Genomic DNA, 25,666 nt, shown 5'->3' on the forward strand with positions numbered 1-25,666 from the left:
TGGCCCATCAGCGATAGGACAAATTCCATTAAGTGACCAACAGCTGCCCCGTGACAGATGCAGGCCAGTGCCACTCCTCTCCACCATTCCCTTGAGGGCTCAGGAGGGTGCTGTGGGGGGCTAGAGCAAATACAGCTCAGAGGATGCAACGTGTCAGAGCTTTTGGAGAAACACAATCAACTGAGCATCTGCTCCCTCCTCTGCATCACCACTTACCGCTGCAAACCGTGATCTTACTGCAGACTTAATGACTCATTCTTAAATCATTCGCTTTAAAAATAAGTGTACTGATTATGTCAAACATTCCCCGCGATGTTCTGATCTCACTGTGTCTACAAGAACTCTGTGTAGTTTTCGTTTTGTCCTGTCCCTCATTGCAGTAGTGGATGCAGTGGCGGATCTAGACAATTTTGCATGGGGGGGCAAAGGGGTGGCAAGAGGTCTTGGCAGGGTGGCAGGGGTACATGGAATCCCTATATATGAATTGCTTTAAAAAAAAACACAAAAACACTTTTAAACTACAGTAATTATTGTTTAATCATGCCCTTACACACTACAACGTTTTTTAATTCACAACACACACACCAGTTATGTTTAGACTACTTAATTCTATTGTATTTGTTATTTCCCCAGTTGTAACCTGGTTTCATTGCTGTGATATCTGAGAGGAATTGGATTTAATAGGACTGCTTAGGCTTAGCTAATCAAATGATCGATCTCCTAACTGGCACTGTATTGTGTGTTGTAACGTAACAGCCCAAACTAAAATTGGGTATTTTTATTTAAAGTAATTAATTAATTATTAAAGCGATTTAAGGGAATAAAGAAAAAGAAAGGCTTGTTGTATTAGTGAAATAATTGTAACTATTTGCAACTAATATTTTATTTTTAATTTACATAAATGAATCAAGGAAATTATAGCATATTTTCAATTCAAAAAGGCAAAATTTAATAAATAGATAAAAAAAGTTGAACTTTTCTATTGTAAAACAGTCAAATATTAGATTATCTACTTACATTTTACCAGGCATTTGTTAACTTATTTAATAATTTTGACATTGATGAGCTAGACCGCTGAACTTTTAGTCTTCATAACAACAAACAGAGCGTTGCGTGATGTAGTGCATCAGAGCAGCATCAATAATAATATGAAGTGAATCTCTTATCTGCATCTTAAGTTTATTGCCAATAATAATGACAGGTTTGCGAACGTGAACTCGGTGAGCTCGCGCAAAACACATCTTCAGCACAGCGACTCATTTAATCGCCTCTGATTGGCCGATGTGATCAACAGACATGTCTGTGATTGGCTACAATGCTCAACGTTGCAAAAGCACGTCAAAAGTACCTTTAATGCAAAGGGAAAAATATAAATAAAAATGTAATATGCACTGTTCATGATTAGTTAATCGCGGCCGCTGTAATCTTATTCACATTTGTTTTTCTGATGAATTGTTTTGCTCTGTGAGAAAGACAAGTTAGCAAAATATTCGGGGCTTTACTAAAAACTTTCGGGGCTTAAGCCCCATTAGCCCAGCCCTAGCGCTGCCCCTCAATATTTTATATTTTTTATTAAGCTGTTCTTGTCTTTACTAAAATCAAAATCAGGCTAATCAAAGAGAAGAGTGCTCTTACAAATCACGAGGGAGCGATTTGACCGCTGATTTTGCCTAACGTAATAGACTCGCTGTTTTTGCTGATGCTGAATCGTCTTTAGCATACAATACATTCATTACAAATGTAACTTTAAGTTAAACGTGTGTTTAAACTACACCTGGGGAAACTCACTTCACCTTCAGAGGATCTGACCGGGGCAGCTCAGTCTCTGGTTGCAGGGCCACCGCACCGAAGCAGACTCGCTGTGTGTATGAGCCAGACTGAGCGAACGCCGCTCTGCACGTTTGAATCAGGGACGTAACTAAGTATTTGAGGGGCAGGGGGGAAGGGCGAATAATACATTTAAAATTAAAAATTAAATTGTTCACTTTTGGTAAATGTATTGGACATAGTGGTGGGTTGTTTATGTAAGTACAGTTTTTGGATCATTAAAGTTAGGGGGGCAGCTTGGGGGGGCAAGGTGTAGCCCCCCTGTAGATCCGCCCATGAGTGGATGACAATGCAAAAAGGGGTCACAGGTCTAATACGGTCATGGACAGCAAGGAAGAACTATGCTAATGAAAATAATACTATGCAACTAAGCACATAATCATGCATGGTTAGGCTTATTAACTTTTCAGGAGAAAATGCTTGCCTTTTGTTGTTGACGTCAAAGGCTGTGTGCCCAATGAAACTAAAAACTATGGTATTTTGGCTTCAAATCATCTGGCTCTTGACAATATTCTAATGCAATATTTTGCTTAGTGTTTGTTCCATGTGTTAGGCTGGTAAATCACACTTCTGCTGTTGTTTATGTATTTACAATACTGTAATTTTTTTATTCAGCCTGTGTCATGTTAAAGGGGTAGTTCACCCAAAAATGAACATTCTGTCATCATTTATTTGCCTTCATGTCACGTCAAACCACTAGATATTTTATCACTGTATTGAATGTACATGTGTAGAGTTCAAGTGCCGTCAGAAATTTTCATCTCATGAGCATTTTTTTTATCAGGCTCCTCTGTGAAGGTTCAGTTATTTTACTCTAATGGCAATGTACAGTATATGTGCTTTTCTATGCAATTGATTAACAAAATGCTCATTTTACAAGAAATTTCATCTGAACTTTCAATCTGAAATTTCATCTTGATGTGTATTTCAAATCTTAAATTTTTTAAAAACTGTATTGCTGATAATATTAATGTAATAAAAGGCCATTTAAAAAGTGCACTTTGTAATAATTTCACGTTTAAAGGGATAGTTCACTCAATAATGATAATTCTGTCATTAATTACTCACCCTCATTTTGTTTAAAACCTGTTAGACCTTTGTTCATCTTCGGAACAGAAATTAAGATATTTTTGATGAAAACCAAGAGCTTTCTGACCCTGCATAGACAACAGGCCCAAGTTTCAAGGCCTAGAAAGGTAGTAAGGACATTGTTAAAATAGTCCATGTGACAACAGTGGATCATCCATAATTTCATGGAGCTAAAAGAATACTTTTTGTGCACAAAGAAAACAAAAACAACTTTATTCAACAGTTTCTTCTCTTCCATGTCAGTCTTGGATGTGCGTCGACAAGAGTATCACGATGCATGCATGTGATGCTGCCAACGCAGAAGCTGGCATTTTATGAAATGATTACATATTAAAATGCACTTACGTTCTGCTTCAAGTAGTAAGTGGATCAAAAAAGCACTCTAAAATTCAAAAGTATGTTGTTTGTGTAATAAGTACTTCAAAGTACATTACATTTTTTTATGCGACTCATTGGCCAAAAAAATAGAAAAGACAAAATAAGCAAAGTTAATATCCATAGATAATGCAGAAATAATGTTATTGTTAATTTCTTTTGACCATGAATCGTGTAGTGAAAATCTGATATCATGAATGACAGCCCTATTTTGGACCCTATTACTCTATGGACAAAAAACACTAAATGTTGATGCTATGCTTATGATAATATTGTAAATAATTCAGCACCAGTAACAATCTTGTTGGGAAAAAGCACAACGACAACACAATGTATACTGCTACTGTCCCACCAAAAACGAGACACTCTACCTGTACTCAAGAACAGTTCCCTTACCGGCGGTGTCCAAATTTTTTATATTTCGTAAAAAAGATGGGATGCTAGACAGCCTGCCTGCAGGAAGTACAGATCAAGAGTAAGGGTTTTTTTTGGTACGCTTTTGAACAGTTATGGTTACAAACACTCTCCCCAAATCCCTACTCTCATATTTTGAGTGTGATTCATTGATCAAATAAGGGAAAATATTCATCTAAATTAAAGCTAACTGTAATTGATAGCATTATTTATTTATTTTCAACATTTCTAGAGAGGTCGCAATAATAACACAATAAAGTTATTTTGGCCATGATAACCTGGACCCCATTAATTTTCAGTGCATGGGCAAATACCGTGTTCAGTAGAAGAAGGTGTTTGCATTTTTTTTAAAACAGCATGGGGATATTTCTCTTTTAGATTTTGCATATTGTTGAGTCAATATTCATGGTAACAGTGCATTTCATGACTATTTTTGTTTTGTTTTAGTATTGTCTTGGGTTGCCACTTAAAATCAAATGTAGATTCTGTTGAGTTGAGTAACACTGCTTCATCACACAGCGTTACACATGCAAACATGATTGTTTTCCCCCTCTCCTGGGAGGACTACATATCAGAAAAAAGAAGGTTTACAGCTGCAAAAAGTAATGTCCTGGAGCAAGGCCATAGCAAGCAAGTGGTTAACGATTTGAATGGAGCTGGCTGTGAGGGTGGGACAGGGAAGGGGGCGTGCTCTGGGCACGGGCGCGTGGCAGAGAGAGCAGGTGGATGACGGGCAGCTGAAGAGTGGGGAGAGGGGGAGGGGCGCGTCCATTTTGGAAGACTCTTGGGGTTCAGAGAGACCCTGAAAAAAGGCAGCCCCATCTGGAAGCGGGGTGGGGGCTGGGGCGTGAAAGAGATCTAGAGGGTGGCGTCTGACACTCTCTCTTTTGTTCTTCGGTAATGCAGCAGGGATGGGGGGTGCTCTCCTGCCCGTGGGGGGAGGGGCAGACAAACAATAGTGCTGGTCGAGGAACAGAAAGCCTTCGACGTGGAGAGGCAGAAGGAAAGGGAAGAAAAGAAAGACATGATGGAAATGCCGCCTGCCTACAGTGAACGCAATCAACTTAAAATACAAAACTATTTTTAATTCTCCATCTGGATGGCACATGTTGCATTGCATCCCATCACTGCCAACAGAGTGCCACAGAGTTCAAGGATGCATGTGTATCACTCGCACACACCAAGGATGTATGTACTGGGTTTGCATGACAGTCGCAATGCGGTAATTCTCTTAATGTAATTGCTCGAATGATGGTCCATTACATCTCCGAGCCAGTCCACTCCCATCGGTACATGCTGCTCATCCTTCAAACCCGGACAAATGACATGAAAATCCCCAGTAAGGCTGCGGTAGAAAAACCCCTAAAGCTTCACAAGATCTATATTTATTCCTTGTGATGCCAAGCATCAGGTTTTAGTACTTGCAAGCCAAAGAGAGGAGAGAGATTCATTAATCTTCATCAGCATGGGAATACAGACTGCTGTGAGGGGAATAGTCTGCACAAAAACATATAAAGCATACAACATACATGGCAGAAGTGTTTCCTGAAATGCCCTTGTTCGCTCTGAGAGCTTAACAAATGGGAAAAGAGACACACACACACACACACACACACACACACACACACACACACAAACACCGTCAGCATCATTCCTTAGGTCAGTGCTGGCTTGTTGTACCTGCACTAGCAGCTCTCCTTGGTGCTGAATTAATGGGGCATGGTGCTGAGCTGAGCTATAGGGAGGAGGAAGCCTGCACTGTATGGTCATACCTCACTGACTGACCGTGGGGGATGGGGAGAAGGAGAGAGGAGTGATGGCTTCGCTCTTAACTGATAAATGTGTGCCCTTGGGTGAAGGAAAATGTCAATAAATGCCTCCTGGTAATCTGCTTTTGGGTGTGGGACTTGATTTATGGGAAATAAACATAGGTGCCTTGCTATTTGAACTATAATTATGCGATTTTACAGAGTATGTGTGTTCAACTAGCAGTGGAAGAACTGTCTGTGAAATCTGAAGAATCCTGGGATGCAACAACAGCTTTTTTTTTTTTTAGATCTATTGTTTAACTATAAGGGACACTGAGCTTACATATCTATATTATTGCTGTATTAGGTTATTTGTGCAATTATTCCGAAAAGATTAATGAAATCTGTCTGTGTTCTGTTTCAATTCTGGACAATGCTGCATCTAGACAATAAGGTGGAGGGTTGAGTCATTATTTCCTGGCCACCGCCTTTTCAGTCTCTAAGTCTCCGGCACTTGTGGAGAACATCGCTCTCTGGTGGCTGTACTGCAATATAACATAGCAAATGTGTGGGCTTGGTGAAAATATAAGGTAATATAACTTCAGTGATCCTCTGGGGGAACTTGAAGCACTGCTGCATTAAACATAAAACGCAGGGACAGAATAATATGGGTCTCTGAGTGAATACAATATAGAAAAGAAATAAAAACAAATATATTTAGGGAAAAAAAGGATGAGGTAAAAAAGTACTGTAAATCGTGAAAAAGGCACAGAGGGGATGCATCGGTTGTGCAAGCAGTGTGCAAAATAAGTATATATATGTCTGTGTAACTATGCATTGATCTATAAATATGTATTGAATAAAAATAAGAGGATTCTGACAGGGTATCAGATAAATTAAAGATATGCAGATGAATAAATAGCTGTGATAAATATATTTATATCTACATCACACTAATTGCATTATATGATTAAGTGCACCAGAAGCACTCCAAGGATTCATGCTATTTTGTCAGGGATTATATCTTTAGAATTGCCTAAAAATATTTAAGGAACAAATTCTTGATTGTGAAAAATGTATCATTCTTGTCATTACATTGCATTTTTATTCTGCACATTTTTTATGCTGTCCTGACACACACACACACACACACACACACACACACATATATAGCTTTGTTCATCTTCGGAACACAATTTAAGATATTTTGGATGAAAACCGGGAGGCTTGTGACTGTCCCATATACTGCCAAGTAACTTACACTGTCAATATCCGGAAAAGTACGAAAGACATCGTCAGAATAGTCCATCTGCCATCAGTGGATCAACCGTAACTTTATGAAGTGACGAGAATAATTTTTGTATGCGAATAAACAAAAATAACGACTTTATTCAACAATTCCTCTCCTCTATGTCTCTCCGCATCACTGTAGCACTATTTTGGGAGAATAAGCTCTTATGTGTCAGCCGTGACAAGGAAATGGTTCTATGTGTTTTTACACTTTGATTTGAAAGAAAACAGTGCATCCGTGCAGCGCGGCTGATACAGAACAGCGTATACTGCCTGTGTTGTTGTTGCATTATTTGTCTGCCAGATAATACCTGAATGATAAGATGAATGTCTTAAAATCCTGTAAAAGCTAAGGATATTCAGTGAAAAATTTTGTAGGGTTTTACACATTACTGATACATATGCATTAAACACAAATTTCTTTCTTGGCAAGTCATGATTGCTCAAGTTGTTTACAGGTCAGTCATCGACCAATAAAATGTCTTCATTCACACCAAAGCCCCGCCCCTGGCTCTGCTCTCTCACATCTGCATATACAAGTGCACAAGTGAGTTTTGCAACAGGAATATAGCAAAAAGATTAGCAAAAGTCAGAGCACTAGGATTTGATCTTGTACTGCCAGATCTGAGAGGTTGTATGTGCTGACTTGACGTTGTGCAGCGAAACTGAAGTAAAGTGCAAAAGTAAATATGTAATTTTCTTTCTTCATTCTACACATTTGTAACTATTAATCTACAACTTCCAATTCAAAACACAGGTGTTTTGATCATTGTCTGTTTGTGCAAATTGAAAGATTCAGCTTTTCACATCAGAGCTGGGAGTAAAAATTTCAGCTTACAAATACGAATGTTAATATGAAAAGTTCTCACATTAAGATCAACAAGCTCTCGAGTTTTGCTACTGATTTACCTTCATAAATCAGAACGGTTAAAAAAAACTTTCTCCTTGCCTCAGGCAAAATTCACACAGCTCCACCACTTTCATTCACACGAAAAAAAACTAACCTAACTCTAACCATTGTAAAATATATAATCTACATTAATGCTACATCAATACTGAATTCTATATAATATCGCCTGACATCCGTTAGGAGTCTACAGTTGGCTAATGAAATGTTTTACAACAATATCGGATCAATAAACTATTCTGAAAGAATATATTGACATGTTTCTTTGATATGCTGTTTTTTTAACAACATAGCCTTTCAAAATGCCCCTATTATGTATTTTTGAAAATGACCTTTCATGCAGTGTGTAACACGACTCTAAGTGAATGAAAACATCCTGCACAGTTTTAAATCTGAAAGTGCACCGTGTATAAAGATATTACCTCCCTAAAGAAAGAGTCGACTCTGAATCATTGAAACTAGTCGTTTTTAAAGTTCACACGTGAACCCGTTTAAGTACTTTTCAACGAATGCATGGTGTGTATCGTCTTTAAATCTTAAATAATCAGACTTTTGTGTGTGAAAAGAGGATGCATTGAGCGCCATGAAGTTGTAATGTGATATGATAGTGATATCGGAACTACACTGTTAACTATTCAAGTTAGATACGTGTATTCAGACCAATCACTACAGATTAGGGCCATGCAAAGGAGGGGTTAAACGAATCGTTTGGGAGTCGTTGAGCAAGAAAGGTAAAAAAATTATATAATATTATGACAACGAAAGTGTTTTTTGACCTTACATGCATGTCAATCTGTTGCTGGGGACTCCCAAAACCAAAATATTAACTTTCATTACCCATAAGAGGGGCATTTTAAAGAAATGAAAAGCCTGTAACAAGTAGTTAGGATAACCGCTTGTGGTGTTTTCGATAGTCTGCAGAGTTAGCATTATTCCTCTTTAATAGGAAAAACATTCATCACCTTGAACTATCCAGAAACGATAAACATCGCAGCAGATCCCTGGAGACAGACAGACAGGTGCGTCATGGGAAACCGGTTTGGTGAGCTAAGAGCTACTATAAGCGCCATTCGCCCCCGGACCGTGAGGAGGCGCTGTTATGCGCCCAAAAACTGACACAAGGAAGCTTATGCCTCCGCTCCACAATAATAATACCAAAGTACAGGAAAACTGTAAGGAGCGCTCCCTGTTTAGATGGGATGGCAACTTTACCCAGCGAGCGGAGAGCTTTTGCGCACAAGATTAACAGGTAGGTGAACTTTACCGAGTGTTAAACGGTAGAGGAGTCGTGTATTAATTGTCCCGCGCATCGGGACTGACTCGACTGGGAAAGATAAAGAGATCCGCCACGAGTTACACAGGGATGACCCTTTTGTTTAGTTCAACTCACCGGGCGTTGCAACAGTGTGACACTGCAACTAAACTACTTCTGTTTCACACGTGAACCCGTTTAAGTACTTTGCAACGAATGCATGGTGTGTATCGTCTTTAAATCTTAAATAATCAGACTTTTGTGTGTGAAAATAGGATGCATTGAGCGCCATGAAGTGTAGTGTAATGTGATATGATAGTGATATCGGAACTACACTGTTAACTATTCAACTATTCAAGTTAGATACAGCTCAGGAATGAGCTTAGGGCTTGCTGTCCGTTTAAAAAAACACATTTAAGTCATAGCGCAATAAAAAGAGTTGTTATTTAAGGTAAAAGTTGAAACGGTTATAAACAAGTACAGTCAAAATTGCTCAGTTGCTCAATAGAAACCCAATACATAGTTGCAAACAATTAAGTAACAATTGTGTATTTTTTTCATTATGTGTTCATTTTTAGGTAGTTAAGTATAGAGTAATAATCCACAAATATATATATATATTTTTTTTGAGCTTTAACTTTTAGCTGTGATATATATATATATATATATATATATATATATATATATATATATATATATATATATATATGTATATGACATGCCAGTCTCACATACTATATTAATATTAGACCGTTATAACATTGTATATTAAATATGGTAGTTGTATCTGTAATATGGCATGTTTTATGGCTCTTCTGTCAGAGGGGCAACATGAAATAAAAAATGTGTTCATGTGACTGTTGACTGATATTATGGATTGATCAGTTAGTGTTTTTCATATTTGTTTTGCACTTTTATGTGAGTCTTGCATGCTCATCAAGGGTTGATGCTTTTCTTCTGTGGGAATCAACTCACTTTTGGCTGAGAAAGCATCTCTGGAACTTGCCTGGGTTTGCAGAAACTGAGTGTGTCTGTGATTGGTTAATTCACTTGTTTGTTGTTTATTTATTTGTTTGGAGTGATTGATACGGTAGTTTTCATTCATTCTCGTAGATCGGAGCAACACTGATAATTTGATAAGGAGGTTAAAATCACTCCAGCAGCCAGTGTACATGTTCAAAAGCATATGGGAAAGTGAAATCTAATTGAGATCTTTGGTATGTGGATGGAAGTAATCAAGTGATCTCTTACAAAAGCACTGTACTATACTTCCATGTAAACCATGGTTTTGTATGAGAATTATATTCATATACCATATGGTCTGTACATGATACTGTTGATGCACAGTCTCGACCTTATAGACATCTTTTTTTCCCACCTGAAAGGCATGAAACCTGTGCATAGGATTGTATTTCATGAGTTATCTTTCTCTGTCTTCACCTCTGTGAGCGCAGCAGACTCATTGTTTCTCTGCAGGAGGATGTAGGAAAGGGTGGTGTGCTCCATTCCGCCCATTGCTTTTAGAGCAGACTAGTTTTCCTCTTTCCTTTTGAAGCAGGAAATAGGAAGTCACAGTCTTGGGTAGCATTCCCTAGGGCTGCACGATTATGACAAAAATCAGAATTGTGCATTATTCCTATGAAATTGTAATTGCGATTTATTAATTACGATTTAATGAATGATCTTTGCACCTTTGTTTGAAGCTACTGCATGCCATATTTTTATATGAAAATAAACAAGCTGAAAAGACTTAACTGAAAAACTTTTATTGCTTTTCTTTTGTTTTGAGCCTCAAATGTCAACTATACATTGGATTGGTTTCTTTTTTAAATAAAAAGGTAAAATATGCATGGTATTATAATGTTGAACTAACACTGAAATAATGGGAAAAACCCTTAAGATGACATGTAGAAAGAAAAAAAGCATCTTAAGCATGCAGAATATCATAAGTGGACTTTGACTGATTAACTGCTTCTTTGAACATTTATGTAATTGTGGCATCTGTAATTGTAATCGCTGTTAGAAATTCGATTAATTGTGCAGCCCTAATTCCTGTAAGCTCTGATTTTGCGACACTTAACACAGGTTACATATTTGTATGCGCTTAATTCTTTGCTGCACACTGTAAACCGATCAGCATATTATTATTATTGTTTCAGCTTGACCCCGCTGGCCTGCCAAGTTTGGAGTTTGTCCGAACAGTTTTTTCCCTTCACAGTCACAGCTTTATAATGTCAGGAAATGGTTCATCACTGCAGGGGATTGACCCCTGGGAGGGGACTACATCCGCTCTTTGGACCACATCGGGGCTGTTTGAATGACAGGAGGGCCTGATGCTGTAGTCGGCAGAGTTTTGTTAGCAGAGCAAAGTCTGGATTTGTGCTTTGAGATCATGGACTGCAGCAGTGGTTAGGGTTAAAAAAATGTGGAAGTATTGCTAAGGTGTTGATATTGGTTGCCAGGTTCTGCCATGTTGTTGCTAAGATGTTAACAAGTGTACATTGCTATGCACTTGTTTGGGTGTTCTGGGTGGATGTGTTGGGATGCAGGAAATATCAGTTCACGGCAGATAAAAGAGATTTAGAAGTTATCGGTATGGTTCGAAATCAGATATTTAATCATTATGCTCATTTCACCTAACTTTACATTAAGATGACCTTTGCTGTCATCTAACACTTACCTACAGTTCATCTTTAAAGCACTAATAATTTAATAACACCGTTCTATGTTTAGCAAATCTAAAAATGGTGCACCGATATATATCGGCTGATGATTAATGCACATCTCGTCAGTAAAGCCGGTTATCTGATCAGCGGTAAATTCCATCAGGTGCGTGATTTCACTTAGAGCAGCTGTTACTACACGGAGCTGTTGTTAATTGATAAGCTGCGCAAATCAATGGTGATAATGAACGTAGATTTGTGCAGCTTCTCAGTTAACAATGGCTCTGTGTAGTAATAGCTGCTCTGTGAAATTACGCACCTGATGGTATTTACCGCTGATTAGAGAACCGGCTTTACTTATGAGATGCGCATTAATCATCGGTGATTATATCGTGCACCCTTAGAATATTCATTGTACTATAAATTATAATGTTGTGATTAGAGCCCGACCGATATATCGGCCGGCCGATATTATCGGCCGATATAAGCTAATTGCATTTAAATCGGCATCGGCATTTATAACGGCCGATGAAACATGAGAAACAGAGTCTCATGCTTCACTCATGTTATGAGTGTTGCATAGTGTGCCCACCAGAGGGAGCTCTGCAGCTCCAGAGTTAACAACAGTGCCAGAAGTCCACTACAGAAGAAAGCGATCAACTGTTTTGACGGTGAGTCTGTCGTTCGTCATGTGAAATGATTGTAGATTTAGTTCATACCCTGTATATAAAAACTGTGTGGTAGTTCTAGCTAACGGTCCTATCATTATCACTTCTAAATATTCTGTAACATCACTTACAGCCGCTAATGCATTGCTATATTAGATTAGCCACAAAGCTAATACCATGTTTATCAGTGGAAGAGCGCGAACGTTAATAGGAGGTCAAACTATAACGTTAGCGTTTAACTTATTCTTATTCTATTGCGGTGTGTTTCCCACATAATGGCCGCGTAATTGGGCCTTTCACACAGTACGCGGTATGCATGGCGCTTGCCGCTGGGCTCAGCGTTGCCCTTCAGATACAACACGATTTGCGCTGCGCTATGGCATAGGCGGAGTTTTAAAAACGTTTAGCGGGAGCTCTTTCATAGTCTGTTCCTCCTCCTTTCGGTCAGCAGCAAACATGTATCTGTCCCGTTGTAAGAAGCGAGCGATAGCGCTAGTCCTGCTGATGAGAATTAAGAGAGAAGCAAGGAAGAAGAGGCTACCCTCAGGTCCAGAGAACAATTTGGTTAATTCAGGCTGGTTACGTTACTCTAACGCTAATAGCTTCCTTTTTAGCAGGCCCCTTAAATGCTTGCTATTAACTTGTTTGAAGGTGGTTCTTCTCAAAATTGACAGCGGTGTGTTCATGACACTAACGTTAACCATTCAACTTCGAAGTGATTCCGTAATCTTCCGGTAATAGTAGGCAAGACGATGTTATGATCAGATCATATGAGCGGAGTGGAGCGGTGAGAATCTCCGCTCATCGCTCACGGAACTGTTCACCCCTCCGCTCCCCCGCTCAGTTACATCAGGCCGCTCCGCTCATTATCGCTCAGCGCTCAACGCAGTTTGCTTCGCGCTCCACTCAAATCGCCCCCCGCTCGCTCCAAAAAAGGAAAAAAATCTACATGTAGGCTATATCACTTTAAGCTTAGACCACAGCCTTACCTCCTAAAGAACTAATGAGCAACAACAACATTTTTCAAATAGAAATGTTTTATTTCAAATTACAAATTAGGCTAGTCACAAAAAGTCCTGTAAAATTAAACGAATAAATCGGCCTAATAATATAAATAAAAATGATATAAACAAAAATATACAAAGTTTTAAAAGTAAATTAACTATTAGGCCAGAATTTTAAATACTGAACTTCTGCGCAATGCGCACGATTACAATTTAAATGGGCTTATAGGCCTATCCATTCATTGTACACAAACTTCTGTAAAATTAAAATAATAAATGGGCCTAATAATATAAATAAAATGTAGGCTATATAAACAAAAATATACAAAATCCACAAACGTTTTAAAAGTAAATTAGGCTCACTATTAGGCCAACATTCTCGTAGCTGATTTTTTGCGCAGCGCGCAGGATTAATTTAAATTTAAATTGGAATGTCAATTGTAAAAAAATAAAATGCTGTAAAATTAAACGAATTAAAGGGTCTAATTATATAAATAAAAATATACAGGCTATAGCCCTACATCAAATTTTTTTAAATTAACTATTAGGCCAAAATCTTTACTGAACTTTTGCGCAGAGTGCAAAAAAAAAATAAAAAATTAATTGCTACAGTTCTTTTGAGTTCACCTTCAAGAACACAAGTTTGGACAATGTCTGAGGCTTCAGACTCATGCGGTGGTTTCTTGAGAGCAGGCCAGCAGCGGAGAAAACCCTCTCTGCGCTCGCCGACCCGCTTGGGATGCTGAACACAATGCGAGCCACTTTAGCCAGGCGGGGAAAAGACGTTGAGCTTTCTTTCCAAAATCGAATGACATCTGCGTCCGGGTTCTTTCTCGGGGATGAGAGGTAATTTTCAACTTCACCTTTGGCGTCTTCGGTAATGCGTTGCTTCTCGCTGAAGTATGACCCGAACAGGCGAGCTCTTTTTGGTTCAGGCTCTGGATTCAGGTCAGCGGCGGGTGGTGTGTCGGTCTCGGATGTCCTGGGACCGTTAATTTCCTCCGCTTCTTTTATGAGGAGGTCACGGATCTCCCCGAGTTTGTTGCATACAGACTCATCTCGGATTATCCATTCTGTCTTGAAACGGGGATCTAACACTGATGCTAAAATGAGATGTTTATCAGTATAGTATATTCCATAGCGAGTTGACACGTTGTTTGCCAGTGTTTCTGCAAAAGCAGCGATGCCCATTGGAAGTGCAGCGTGAGTGTCATCGGTGAGCAGGGATTTGATTTCTGTGACAGCACGGAGGATCATCCCCAGGTTCCCCGGCTCCTTCTGCATTTTTTCTGTGAGGTCTGCCAGCACACTGACAAGGTGCGTCAGCTGGCGTACTTGATTCAGGGTGATGTTAGCAACATTAGACTTGAGTTTGTTTTGCCACAACGGGTCTTTTTGGAACAACCGGATGACCGACTGAATCATCCGAAGCTGGCTGCTCCATCGAGTGGCGCAGGCATTTGTGGGGCGGACCCCTAATTGGTCTGTTTCCTCTGTGTTCAGGGTGCTCTTGCGTACACTTTTCACAAGCTTGCTGACTTTCACTAACAGCCTATTAATGTTGTCGTGCTCGTTAACGGCATCTTTGATCGCTAGCTGAAGCATGTGAATGGGGCATCTCAGATGTAAATTTGACACAATAAAGTACTGATTTATCATAGTTTCTACATTGGTTGTTATCACTTCCACACTGACTTGCAAGGGCGGCGGTGGTTCCTCATCCTCCTCTTCATGTTCAGCGCTGCTGCTGGCATCCGCGGTCACTTCACCCTCCGCCTCCTCTTCAGTGCCAGGGAGGAGGTTAAACGCCTTAATCATGTTGCTGGCACTGTCAGTGACGACACGAATCACACGTCGTTGCACGTTCCAATATTTCAGTACACTTTCATACTTTTGGTAAATGCGATCTGCGGTGTGGTGCCCTTGTATGTGCTCACAGCTCAACAAAAACGTGTGCCCCCGGAACGTCCCATCAATGAAACTGGCCACGATGCCAAGGAAGCTGTGCCCTCTTCTACTGGTCCCAATGTCCGCTGACAGAACGAGCCCATCACCATTTTGCAGTAGGTCTCGCAGTTTGGCTTCCATCTCTTCCAGAGCATGTGGCATGAGTGTGTCGCGTACGGTATTGTAGCATGGGGGTGTGTAGCCCGGTTGAGCTGCGCTGGCGAAGAGTTGCATCCCTTCACGTTCTCCTTTACTCAGCGGTTCATAGTCCATGTAAATCATTTTAAAAAATGCTACATCTAGCTCTCTTTTTCTCTCCCTTGTTATGGTTGGGCCTTTGCGTGCAGTGAAGAAACTTTTGAATTCCTCAACCGTTTTCTCTTGTTGCTGCTGTTCCTCCTCTCGCTCTATCAAATACAAGTTCACGGACGACACAAATTAAATAAAACGGCCTACTGTGACAACAAAACAAATTTGTTTGAATATTACACTATATTTAATTTACACTTTGTTACAAGTTCAATTGGCTAACCTTTTGCTTTCTTCCCTGCGTGTTCACGTAGCACACTTTCATGCTTTCGGGAGATGTGCTTTTTCAGATTCCAAAAGGAATCTTTACTTACTGAAACGATGTCTCCACATTCGTTTTCTTGTACCCCATTATCACTGTTAGTTAGTTTTTTAATAGTACACCTGTATGATTTCTCATTTTCTTTCTTGAAGTACTTTTTGAACTCCATCATGAGCAGTAATGTGAGCCGAGGTTTGAATGAAAATAGTCTGTTGATGACAGTGAAAGACAGATGGATTCTGGGTCAGGCTTGACTGAGCATGCTTCAGACTCGTGGTGTGAGCGGAGCGAAATTGGAGCGGGAAACCAGCGCTCTGTCCTTTTAAAAATGCCGCTCTGCGCTCTGTGCAAGACTCGCCCGCTCACGCTCCCCGCTCGCTCGCGCTCCACTCCGCTCACATGCTCTGGTTTTGATTCAGACTGCACAAAGAGAAGAGGAGAAGATATACGGGTCTGTTGTGAATGTGTCTGTGAGAGCAAATATAGTGTAGTTACAGTAACTACAGTAGGTGCGTCAGAAATGATTAAACCAGAGGGGACATGTAAATAAATGTGAGCTGAACAAGCGCTTTTTTTTTTTTTATACATATTGTTTCAAAGCAGCTTTACAGACATAACAGGAAAATGTTGAAATAATATTGTTAAATATAAGTAGGTAATACCTATTGCTTGACAAATAAAAAAATATATTTATATTTCTCATTTTTGCCTATGTAGGAGATCCCAGTTTATTATTATTATAATTCTAATGATGACATGAGTAATGATACATGGTGATATTATTAATACACATGCTTATTCTTTCTCCGTCTCTCTTTCTGCCTACAGATGGCTGAAAAAGGTGAATGCTGTAGCAGCAAAGTGTGGGACTACTTATGCAAATACTTTAACTTTAGTATTATAATTTATTTACAGTAAACACACAGACTGTTAAAACCAGCTTCAACTGGAAGAAAGTAAAAGTGTTAAATGTTTAAAACCAGACTGTTTTTTGATCATTAAAAAATATATACTTTTGATGTGCAATTGTTTAGTCATTGAGACTGTAATCTAAGGCTTTTTTTTAACATAGTCCATTCTGGAAAATGGTTTATACAGCCCACATACATAGAACAGGCAGATATTTTGCTATTGAATGTTGTGTAAATGCAGTTTATAGGAAATGGGTCTAATATCCAGATTATTTTTAAAATCAAAATATCGGCTTATAAATCGGCTCTTTTCGAGTTAATATCGGCATCGGCATCGGCCCCCAAAAATCCATATCGGTCGGGCTCTAGTTGTGATGCTTAAATTCACCTGAAGCTTTGATTTAATAAAAAAAAAAAACGTTTTAGTGTTGTTGTTTTTTTTCATTTCATTATTATTTTCCAAAAAATTATTGCAGAATTATAAAAAAATATTAATCTAGTTATTTCTTTATTTATGCAAAATACTATAGAATTATAATATCGGCCATTTATCGGTTATCGGTTTTGTATAAGACACAAATTTGATAATGCTGCTTCCATAGATTACATTAATGTATCTGGCACAAACAGTGAAGAACAAACTGCTGATTAAATGTAGCTGTTAACTACATATAGGCTGTCACAATATCATATTTTCACTCAAGATTATTGTGGTAAAAAAAAAAAAATCATTGCAATATCAATAGATTAGAAATTTCTATATTTAACCTATATATTTTTAATATATTTAATAAATATATATATATATATATATATATATATATATATATATATATATATATATATATATATATTATTAATAATAATAATAATAATATTAAATATTAATTAATTTATATATTTATATTTAATATATAATTATCTCTGGGGGGGTGCAATCAGTCAAATTCACCTTTAACTTTGTTTATTTTTGGTTTTTTCTCTTTTGGCCAATGAATCGCACTTAAAATATGAGTATAGGGAGGAGAAGTAAGAGTTAATAAACTATAACTGTACAAAAGCATTCAAAATATATAATCTTCCTGCATACAGACCCACACTATTTGTATACATGTACATCAATAGTAGTATGCAAGAAACAGTAACGAAAAAAGGGTAGTATGTCTGAATTCACCGTATTCATAAAATAGTAAACTATGAGAAGTATGATGATGGATGATCTATTTCCACTGAAGTGTTCATCTGATGGACTCCTTACTATCCCATGAGGCCATGAGAGAGGATTTATGAATTGAGTAAAGTGACACAAATAATATGACAGTGACAACATGACAATTGTAGTAGGCCGGGATTAAATGGATACTATACACACACACTTTTTTTTTTAAAGGTCGCAAAGTACCTACTCGGAGACTGTGATTTCGGACACAGCCAGTGCATCTTCTCTCTTTCTGTTTTATGAAGGATTGCAACCGGCATTAAAGTGTAAGTAGTATGGCCAACTACTATGTGTGTACTGTAACGTATCAATATTTCATTTTTTAAATATACTGCTACACCCCTACAGTACATACAATATCAGATGCATGATACAATTTGTCTTAAATCCCCAACTCTAAAGTTGAGCTGTAGTAATAGGGATACTTGCCTTAGCAAGCAGCAGTAATGATGGGGCGTGTGTGTTTTGAAGGGAACTGGAGCATCTGCAGCTGTTTTTCTGTGAGAACGAGACCATTTCAGTTTGTTAGGGAGCAGCTGCAGGCTATCTCTGAGTGGATGAGGGGTTATTGGTTTTTTTGAGCATTAAAGCCTCTCATTTGCTTTTAGTTCCCAAATTGGCAGAGCTGTGGCGTCCTGCCTGCTTTCTGCCAGCGGCTCAGCATCTCTTCAGACATTCAGAGTTTGACCCTCGCCATCTAAACAGCTGCTGGCTCTGGCCACTATATCTGATGTGAACACGTCACGCTGTCTGTGTCTGATTCGTTGTGATCCCGATCATCTTTGTGATATTTGGACACTACATATGAGCTCCTGATGCGATTGTATGAAATCAAGGAAATATAATAAATGTCCCTTTCTGGGTCTCTCACAGGACAGTGGCGTCTGAGGTCAGGAAGCAGGTTTCCCGGGAATATGGCTCTCCACAGTTGTCCAAAAAACGTGCTGGAGCTCATCAACCGGTTAGTGTGTACTTGTGTGTGTTCATGTATATTCCTGCTTGTCTGCACACAGTCATATGGGCTCCTGCCAGGTCTTGAGTAAGAACCAGGGCGTAATTTAATGCTTTACAAAATACTTGCATTGACACACACACACACACACACACACATAAAAAGACTTTCATACAGAATTTAATCTGGTGCAGTACTGTATTATATTCAATACTCTTGTTCTTCCGAAATTTATCAGGACTAAAATTAATGTTTAAGTATTTGCAGTGTCACATGCATTTGCACTGTTGAGGTTTTTACATCAAGAAACAAAATAATATTTAATTAATGGATATAAAGTGGTCCCAAAATGTACCTAGATATACTTAAAAATGGGTTTGCGTAATATACGCTATATTCAACTGTTTGAGGTCAGTATGTTTCTATGTTCTTAGAAGCACTAAATTAGACATTTATGATCTTACAAAATAATTATATATCCAGAAAGTATTGTTCTATTGAACTTTCTATTTATCAGACGGTCATGAAACAAAATGTTTTTTTTTTCTTCAAAAATTAAGCAGCACAACCGCTTTCAACATTAATAATATTATAAAAAGTGTTTCTTGAGCACCAAATCAGCATATTAGAATGATTTCTGAAGGATCACGCGACACTGAAGGCAATGATGCTGAAAATTCAGCTTTATCATCACAGAAAGAAAGAAATCATTTTCAAATATATTAAAATAGAAAACCAGCTGTTTTAAATTGTAGTAACATTTTGCAGTATTAATGTTTTTACTGTAATTGTGATGAAATAAACAAGCTTTGGCGAGTATTAGAGACTTCTTTCTAAAAAAAATTTGCTGACTTCAAATGTTTAAACTGTAATATATCCAAGTGGCATCTATTTAAAAAAACAAAAATAAAAAACCACAACACAAATATACCTTTAAAGCTAAAAAAAAATCACATTTCTTTAGATTTCTAATGAAAAAACAACAGATATACTGTTCAAAATGAAAACAGAACTATTTATACAGTTTCTTGTTGTCAAGGTGGATCATGTTTATAGTTAATGTGATTCTCTCCTGCTGTGGTTATACCTGTTTGGACACCTGTGTGAACTCGAGTAGAAATGACTTCACACAGTCACTCAAAATCACCTTGACGCCAGTCGATCAAAAGTCAGTGAGTCAAAAATAGCTCTTAAATGTAAGTTCTTCTGAGAAATCTGTGTTTGCAAGGCCAGCTGGTTGGATGTGTTGTATCTAATTCAATGGCATGATATTTTTAAATGTGACCAAAGTGTCCAAATAAATGTTGGGACCTCTGTATATATGTGATTATACATAGGAGTGAAAAGGGGAAGTTGAACTGACCACTAGCCAAAATCATTGAAGTAATGTAACATTGAATTACTTTGTTGATTAGTTTTCTAACAAATGTTTTCAAATGTTAATCATTTTCAGCAGGCTGGGTTAACTTTACAGATTCAACACTGATAACTGTCAGACTTTCAAAGTCCTAATTCACTTGAATTAAGATTATAATAATTTCATTTAAAGAAGAACCGCTACCACAAAATCAGACTTAACAGCTATGTTTACTTGGAGATCTTTCTGCGGTTAAATTCAGATTTAAAATCATAATATATAGTTTAATCGTTTTTGAAATCGAATCTTTTCATAACTATGACAAACAGGAAACACTGGCATCTAACAATTCTTTTGGGGAAAAACTGTTAATCTTAAAAAATAAATAAATGAACAAAGCATATACATAGACCCAAATAGGCATATCGTTATCAAATAAGTATGGTTTTATTAAGCAAGGATGCATTAAATTGATTAAAAGTGAGAGTACAAACTTTTATATTGTTACAAAATATAGATTTATCAAATAAATGCTGTTCTTCTGGACTTTCTGTTCATCAGAGAATCCTGAAAGAAACGTGATTGAATTTGATCAAAAATAATAAAGTAAAAAATCTTCAGATGATGAAGAGAATGGTATACAAATTGCACTAGTTAATAAAAGTTAGTTGAATTTCTTAGACCCACAGGTATTCAATAATTTAGCCTTAACGTCCGTTGTGAGTCTGGGTCCTGAGGTGATGGATGTGCTCTTCTAGGTGCCTCTGACGGAGGTAGTGGAGCCGGTGGACTATGAGGAGTACGTTAGCAGCCATCCTCCAGGAGCGGAGCCGGGACCCCTCCGACAGCTGCTGGAGTTCCCCAGCGATGACCTGGAGCTGCTGCTGCAGGAGAGAGAGTGTGCCACGATAGAGCCGCCCGTCCCGGAGGAGGAGTGAGTCGCTCATCGCACACACACACACACACACACACACACACACACGTTTGTTTTTGTGAAAAGTGGGGACATCCCATAGGCGTAATGGTTTTTATATTGTACAAACTGTATATTCTATGGCCCTACACCTAACCCTAACCCTCACAGGAAACTTTGTGCATTTTTACTTTGTCAAAAAAACTCATTCTGTATGATTTATAAGTGTTTTGAAAAATGGGGACATGGGTTATGTCCTCATAAGTCACCCTCTCCTTGTAATACCGGTGTCATACCCATGTCATTATACAGAGTTGTGTCCTGATATGTCACAAAAAAAATGCCCACACACACAAACACACACACACATGCGCGCGCCACACTGTAATAGGGATCAGATTTTCAAGTTGCGATTGATTGCTAATGCTTTTATCACAGTACACGGTATTATCATGATATTGCAATTTAGCTGCACAAAAGTGTTGTCATAAACTATATCAGGTTTAATTTCTTTCTTCTAACAACAAAAATAACTGAACATTTTAAAATACAATAGAGCAATACACAAAAAAATTTATAAAGTACAAAATTTTACACAGATTAAAGTGCAAAAGAATTACAAAGACCAATAAGTATCGCTTTACAATAAGATCTCATTAGTTAATGTTATTTAATGTTTACATTCACAATGAGCGATAGCTACATTTGCTACAGAAGTTATTAGTCTTTGGTAAAAAAAAAAATACAATGTTTACTTCATTAAATAACACTTGCACCTTTTGATTTTAACAATGTGTTAATAAATATTGGAATAACCTAAGATTAATGAATATTTAGAAGATTTTTCATTGGCGGTTCATGTTAACTAATGAACATGTTTGACTGACCAATAAAGAATCAAAACGCTTTCAAACTATATCTAGGGCATGCTTGAAAATAAATAGCCTGTATTTGGCACTGTGATGAACACCGAATACAAAAATCTGAATCTTTTATTTTTTATTTTTTTTTATTATTATTATTATTTAAACACTTTCCGAAATAGAAACACCGGCAGATGTCTAGACTGTAATGAACCTTGCCCTTCCTCACACACGCTGCTAGTCAGCTAATCTCACCATCTTGCTTCAACCATGCTGTGCTGTCTGTCAGTGCTCTGAGGGTATCTGGGGGTTGACGTTCTCTTTGTACTCACTGTTGATAGCTCACTGGACCCCAGAGTGAGGGATGCCCTGGGGGTCTACACCGACGACTGGCTCATCATCCAGAGGAAGTGAGTGTTCTTCCTTCTACAGGAGCTTTGACTAAAAAAATAAAATAAAATACACAAACAGTAACAGTTGTAAATCTGGAGAGTAAAATCATCAGAACTTTGTAAAAAAAATGGAAGTATGGCAGTTATTTAGTGACCAATCAAAACATCTCAGCTGCTCTTCCAGCTCAGCACACTTCCTCTCAGTAAACTCACTCAGGTGCATCCTGGGATATTTGTAAACAATTTTGAAGATGTTTTTCATGTTTGTAGATTTTTTTTTTAATGAGTCTGTTATGCTTAAGGCTGTATTTATTTAGACAAAAATACAATAAAAACAGCAATATTGTGAAATATGATTGTCATCTAAAATACCTAATTTCTATTCAAGTATATTTTAAAATGTAATTTATTCCTGTGATGCAAAGCTGAATTTTCAAGATCATTACTCCAGTCTTCAGTGTCACATGATCCTTCAGAAATCATTCTAATATGTAGTGCTTAATGTTATCAATTATTATTGGTGCTGACGTATTAAAAACTGTTCTTATTATTAGCAGTGTTAAAAACTGTTCTACTGCTTAATATTATACTTTGTTCATAATCTTTGATTGTACAAAGTTTAGAAGAGCATGCATTTGAAATAAAATATTTTGTAACACTATAAAATATCTTTCCCATCACTTTTGATCAATTTTATTCATAGAATATCAATAGAAATGCTAATTTCTTTCAAATAAAGAAATAAATCTTTTGACCCAGTCATTTGAACAATAGTGTATGCTGGGTGCTTGCTGACATTTTTTTTTTTCTTTTTTTTTTATTCATTAGTCCATCTACAAAAAATTATTTAACACACTGGTACTATTTATGTGGTCTACAAAACTAATTTATATACCGGTAATAAAAGAGGTTTTGCTTAAAAGCCTTTAAACCAGAAGGTTCAAGTTCCTAATAAACATCATCTGAGTGTGTCTGTGTGTGGTTATGCTTTGTACTGCATGAATGCTTACTGGAGGACAAGTTGTTTAGGAAGTGGAAACATGCTGCTTTGTGCTCTCTCAGGTATCAGCGATACAGCACAACACAGACGCCTCATAGCTCTGAGCGGCAGCGGGAGAAACAGAAAGGACTGGTCAAACAAACCTATGAGCTGGATGAGGCCACCATTGATCGGCAGGATGAGCAGGTAAAACCGTAAACGCATGCAGTGCGTAGAATCCCACTAGTGCTTGGAGATGTGGCCTAATGGTGATGCATTGAGTCACGCTGCTCTTTGGGTAACACAGGCTCGTGTCATTTTCCCTATTCTTCTCCCAGTCATTTACTGTCATAGCTGTGACTATACATACAAGTGGAAGTGGTGGGGAAAAAAATGCCTGAAATTAATAAAAAATCTCAACTGAACAAAATCTCTCAAACCGTTTTTTTTAAGTAAATGAAAATAAATTGATGTGTATAAATAGATAAGTGATCATTACAAAAATAATAATAAATAAACCTTCAAGTAAGCAAAAAGTCTCAAATTATTTATTTATTATATTATTATATATTATTTATGGTAGTTATTTAATTAAATGCCAATTTTGGGCTTTGTAAAATTATAAATGGCTTTGTAATTGTTTTGTCTATTTAAAATCAAAGTTTACATTTACAAAGTAACAAAAAGGCAATACATAAAAAGTCCTCAAGTGAGCAAAACGTCTCAAATGTCTCAAAATTTTAATATTTATTTCATTGCATTTATTATTTAATTAAATTCAGTATTAGAAATCAAACTTGAAATTGGATAAATTTTCACATGAGCAAAGTATATCAAACTAATTTGTTTTATTTGATTTCTTAAAATTGTATTTATTATTCAAATTGTTCAAGATGTTATAATACCTATAAGAAAATACCTGTATTATGGTCATTATGGTTTTTGTGAAATCATGAATGGTTCTAAATACAACACTTTATTTTATTGTTTTGAATGTAAATAGGTTAAAGGGCTAGTTAAACCAAAAATTCTAATCTGGTTCCAAACCTGTATGAATTTCATTCTCCTGTTGAACACAAAAGAAGCTTTTCAAGAAGCTTCATTTGCTGGTAGTTATTTACTTAGTATTTTTTTTTATTTTATTAAATTTTTCATACTGGAAGTCAATGGCTGCCTGCAGCTGTTTGGTAACCAACATTCTTCAAAATATCTTCTTTTGTATTCCACTAAGAAAGAAACTCATACAGGTTTGTAACATTTTGATGGTGAGTAAATGATGTCAGAATTTTCATTTTTGGATGAACTATCCCTTGAAAGGAAGGAATTAGTTGGATAATTGATTAGTTATTGTTATGGTCATTATAAAAATGTCAGTCTAACGTTCAGAAGGGTTCTCCTAATGCAGAGTTTGTCTGTGGCAGGATGACTCAAAGAGGCACTCGGTGTCGCTGGATGATACGCCGCGGGGGAGCTGGGCCTCCAGTATATTTGACCTGAAAAACTCCACTCCTGATGCGCTGCTGCCTTCTGTGCTGGAGCGCACGGCTGCAGAGGACATGGACCGGCGCAACGCCGAAAACCGCCAGCAGTGCCGCCATGCTGATCTGCTGGGACTTTACCCCGCGCCGGATGAGGTCTGAAATCATTACACACAGTGTGAGACAGAAAGTTCAGGACTATATGCGAAAGAAAGTAGAAAAGGAAAGTAGAGTCTTGTGTGTAGGAGACGATGAGTAACACTCAACACTTTTATGTAGGAGAGCTGTCAAACGCTGAAGTTCAAAAGCAGAGACGTCTCTCTGATGATCCATCTGCGATTTTGTTTGATCTTGTCAAACATCTTCTTTGTTTTACCTCTGTCTCTTGCTCCTCCGCATCTTCGCTGCTCATCCTCTCGCTTTATGTCTGTGTACACATTGTTTCTGATGACTGAGCAAACGTTGCCATGGTGCTGCAGACTGAGTCGTAGTCATAATGTTGGTTCTTTGTGTTTGACAGGACGAGGCCGTCGAGAGGTGCGCCATCCCAGAGGTGCCCAAAGAGCACAGCGGCCAGAGGATCATGGTCAAGTGTTTGGCGCTCAAGTAAGGTTCTCAGCCTCCCCATTCAGTCGTGCAGTAGTTGTATTGTTGGTACTATTATGAAAACTATTACAGAATGTAATAGTAAATATAGTAAACCTATAAATATACACAAAGAAAATACTGATAAAATGGCTTTTTCTGATTCAATCAGAAGCGGTTTATATTCAAAGCTATGAATTAAACCTGCGTGCAAAATTGGAATGGCGCATAAATCGTTTGCGAATAAAGCACCGTTTCCATC

The 25,666-nt window shown here is 37.7% G+C and overlaps 1 protein-coding gene across 7 annotated transcripts in view; it reads left to right on the plus strand.

Moving 5' to 3' along the window:
- The first annotated feature begins 8,744 nt into the window (after window positions 1-8,744).
- Window positions 8,745-25,666, plus strand: part of LOC132150331 (dedicator of cytokinesis protein 7-like) — a 54,090-nt gene continuing 37,168 nt past the window's right edge. For all 7 annotated transcript variants that reach the window (XM_059559238.1, XM_059559240.1, XM_059559243.1 and 4 more), the window contains exons 1-7: window positions 8,745-8,899; window positions 18,759-18,846; window positions 20,953-21,128; window positions 22,312-22,380; window positions 23,425-23,548; window positions 24,763-24,975; window positions 25,340-25,425. In XM_059559238.1, coding sequence (XP_059415221.1) covers window positions 8,850-8,899; window positions 18,759-18,846; window positions 20,953-21,128; window positions 22,312-22,380; window positions 23,425-23,548; window positions 24,763-24,975; window positions 25,340-25,425 — 806 coding nt within the window. In that variant the 5' untranslated portion in view covers window positions 8,745-8,849. The remainder of the gene's footprint in view (window positions 8,900-18,758; window positions 18,847-20,952; window positions 21,129-22,311; window positions 22,381-23,424; window positions 23,549-24,762; window positions 24,976-25,339; window positions 25,426-25,666) is intronic.

This window comes from Carassius carassius, chromosome 1, assembly GCF_963082965.1.
Source record: "Carassius carassius chromosome 1, fCarCar2.1, whole genome shotgun sequence".
Classification (NCBI taxonomy): Eukaryota; Metazoa; Chordata; class Actinopteri; order Cypriniformes; family Cyprinidae; genus Carassius; species Carassius carassius.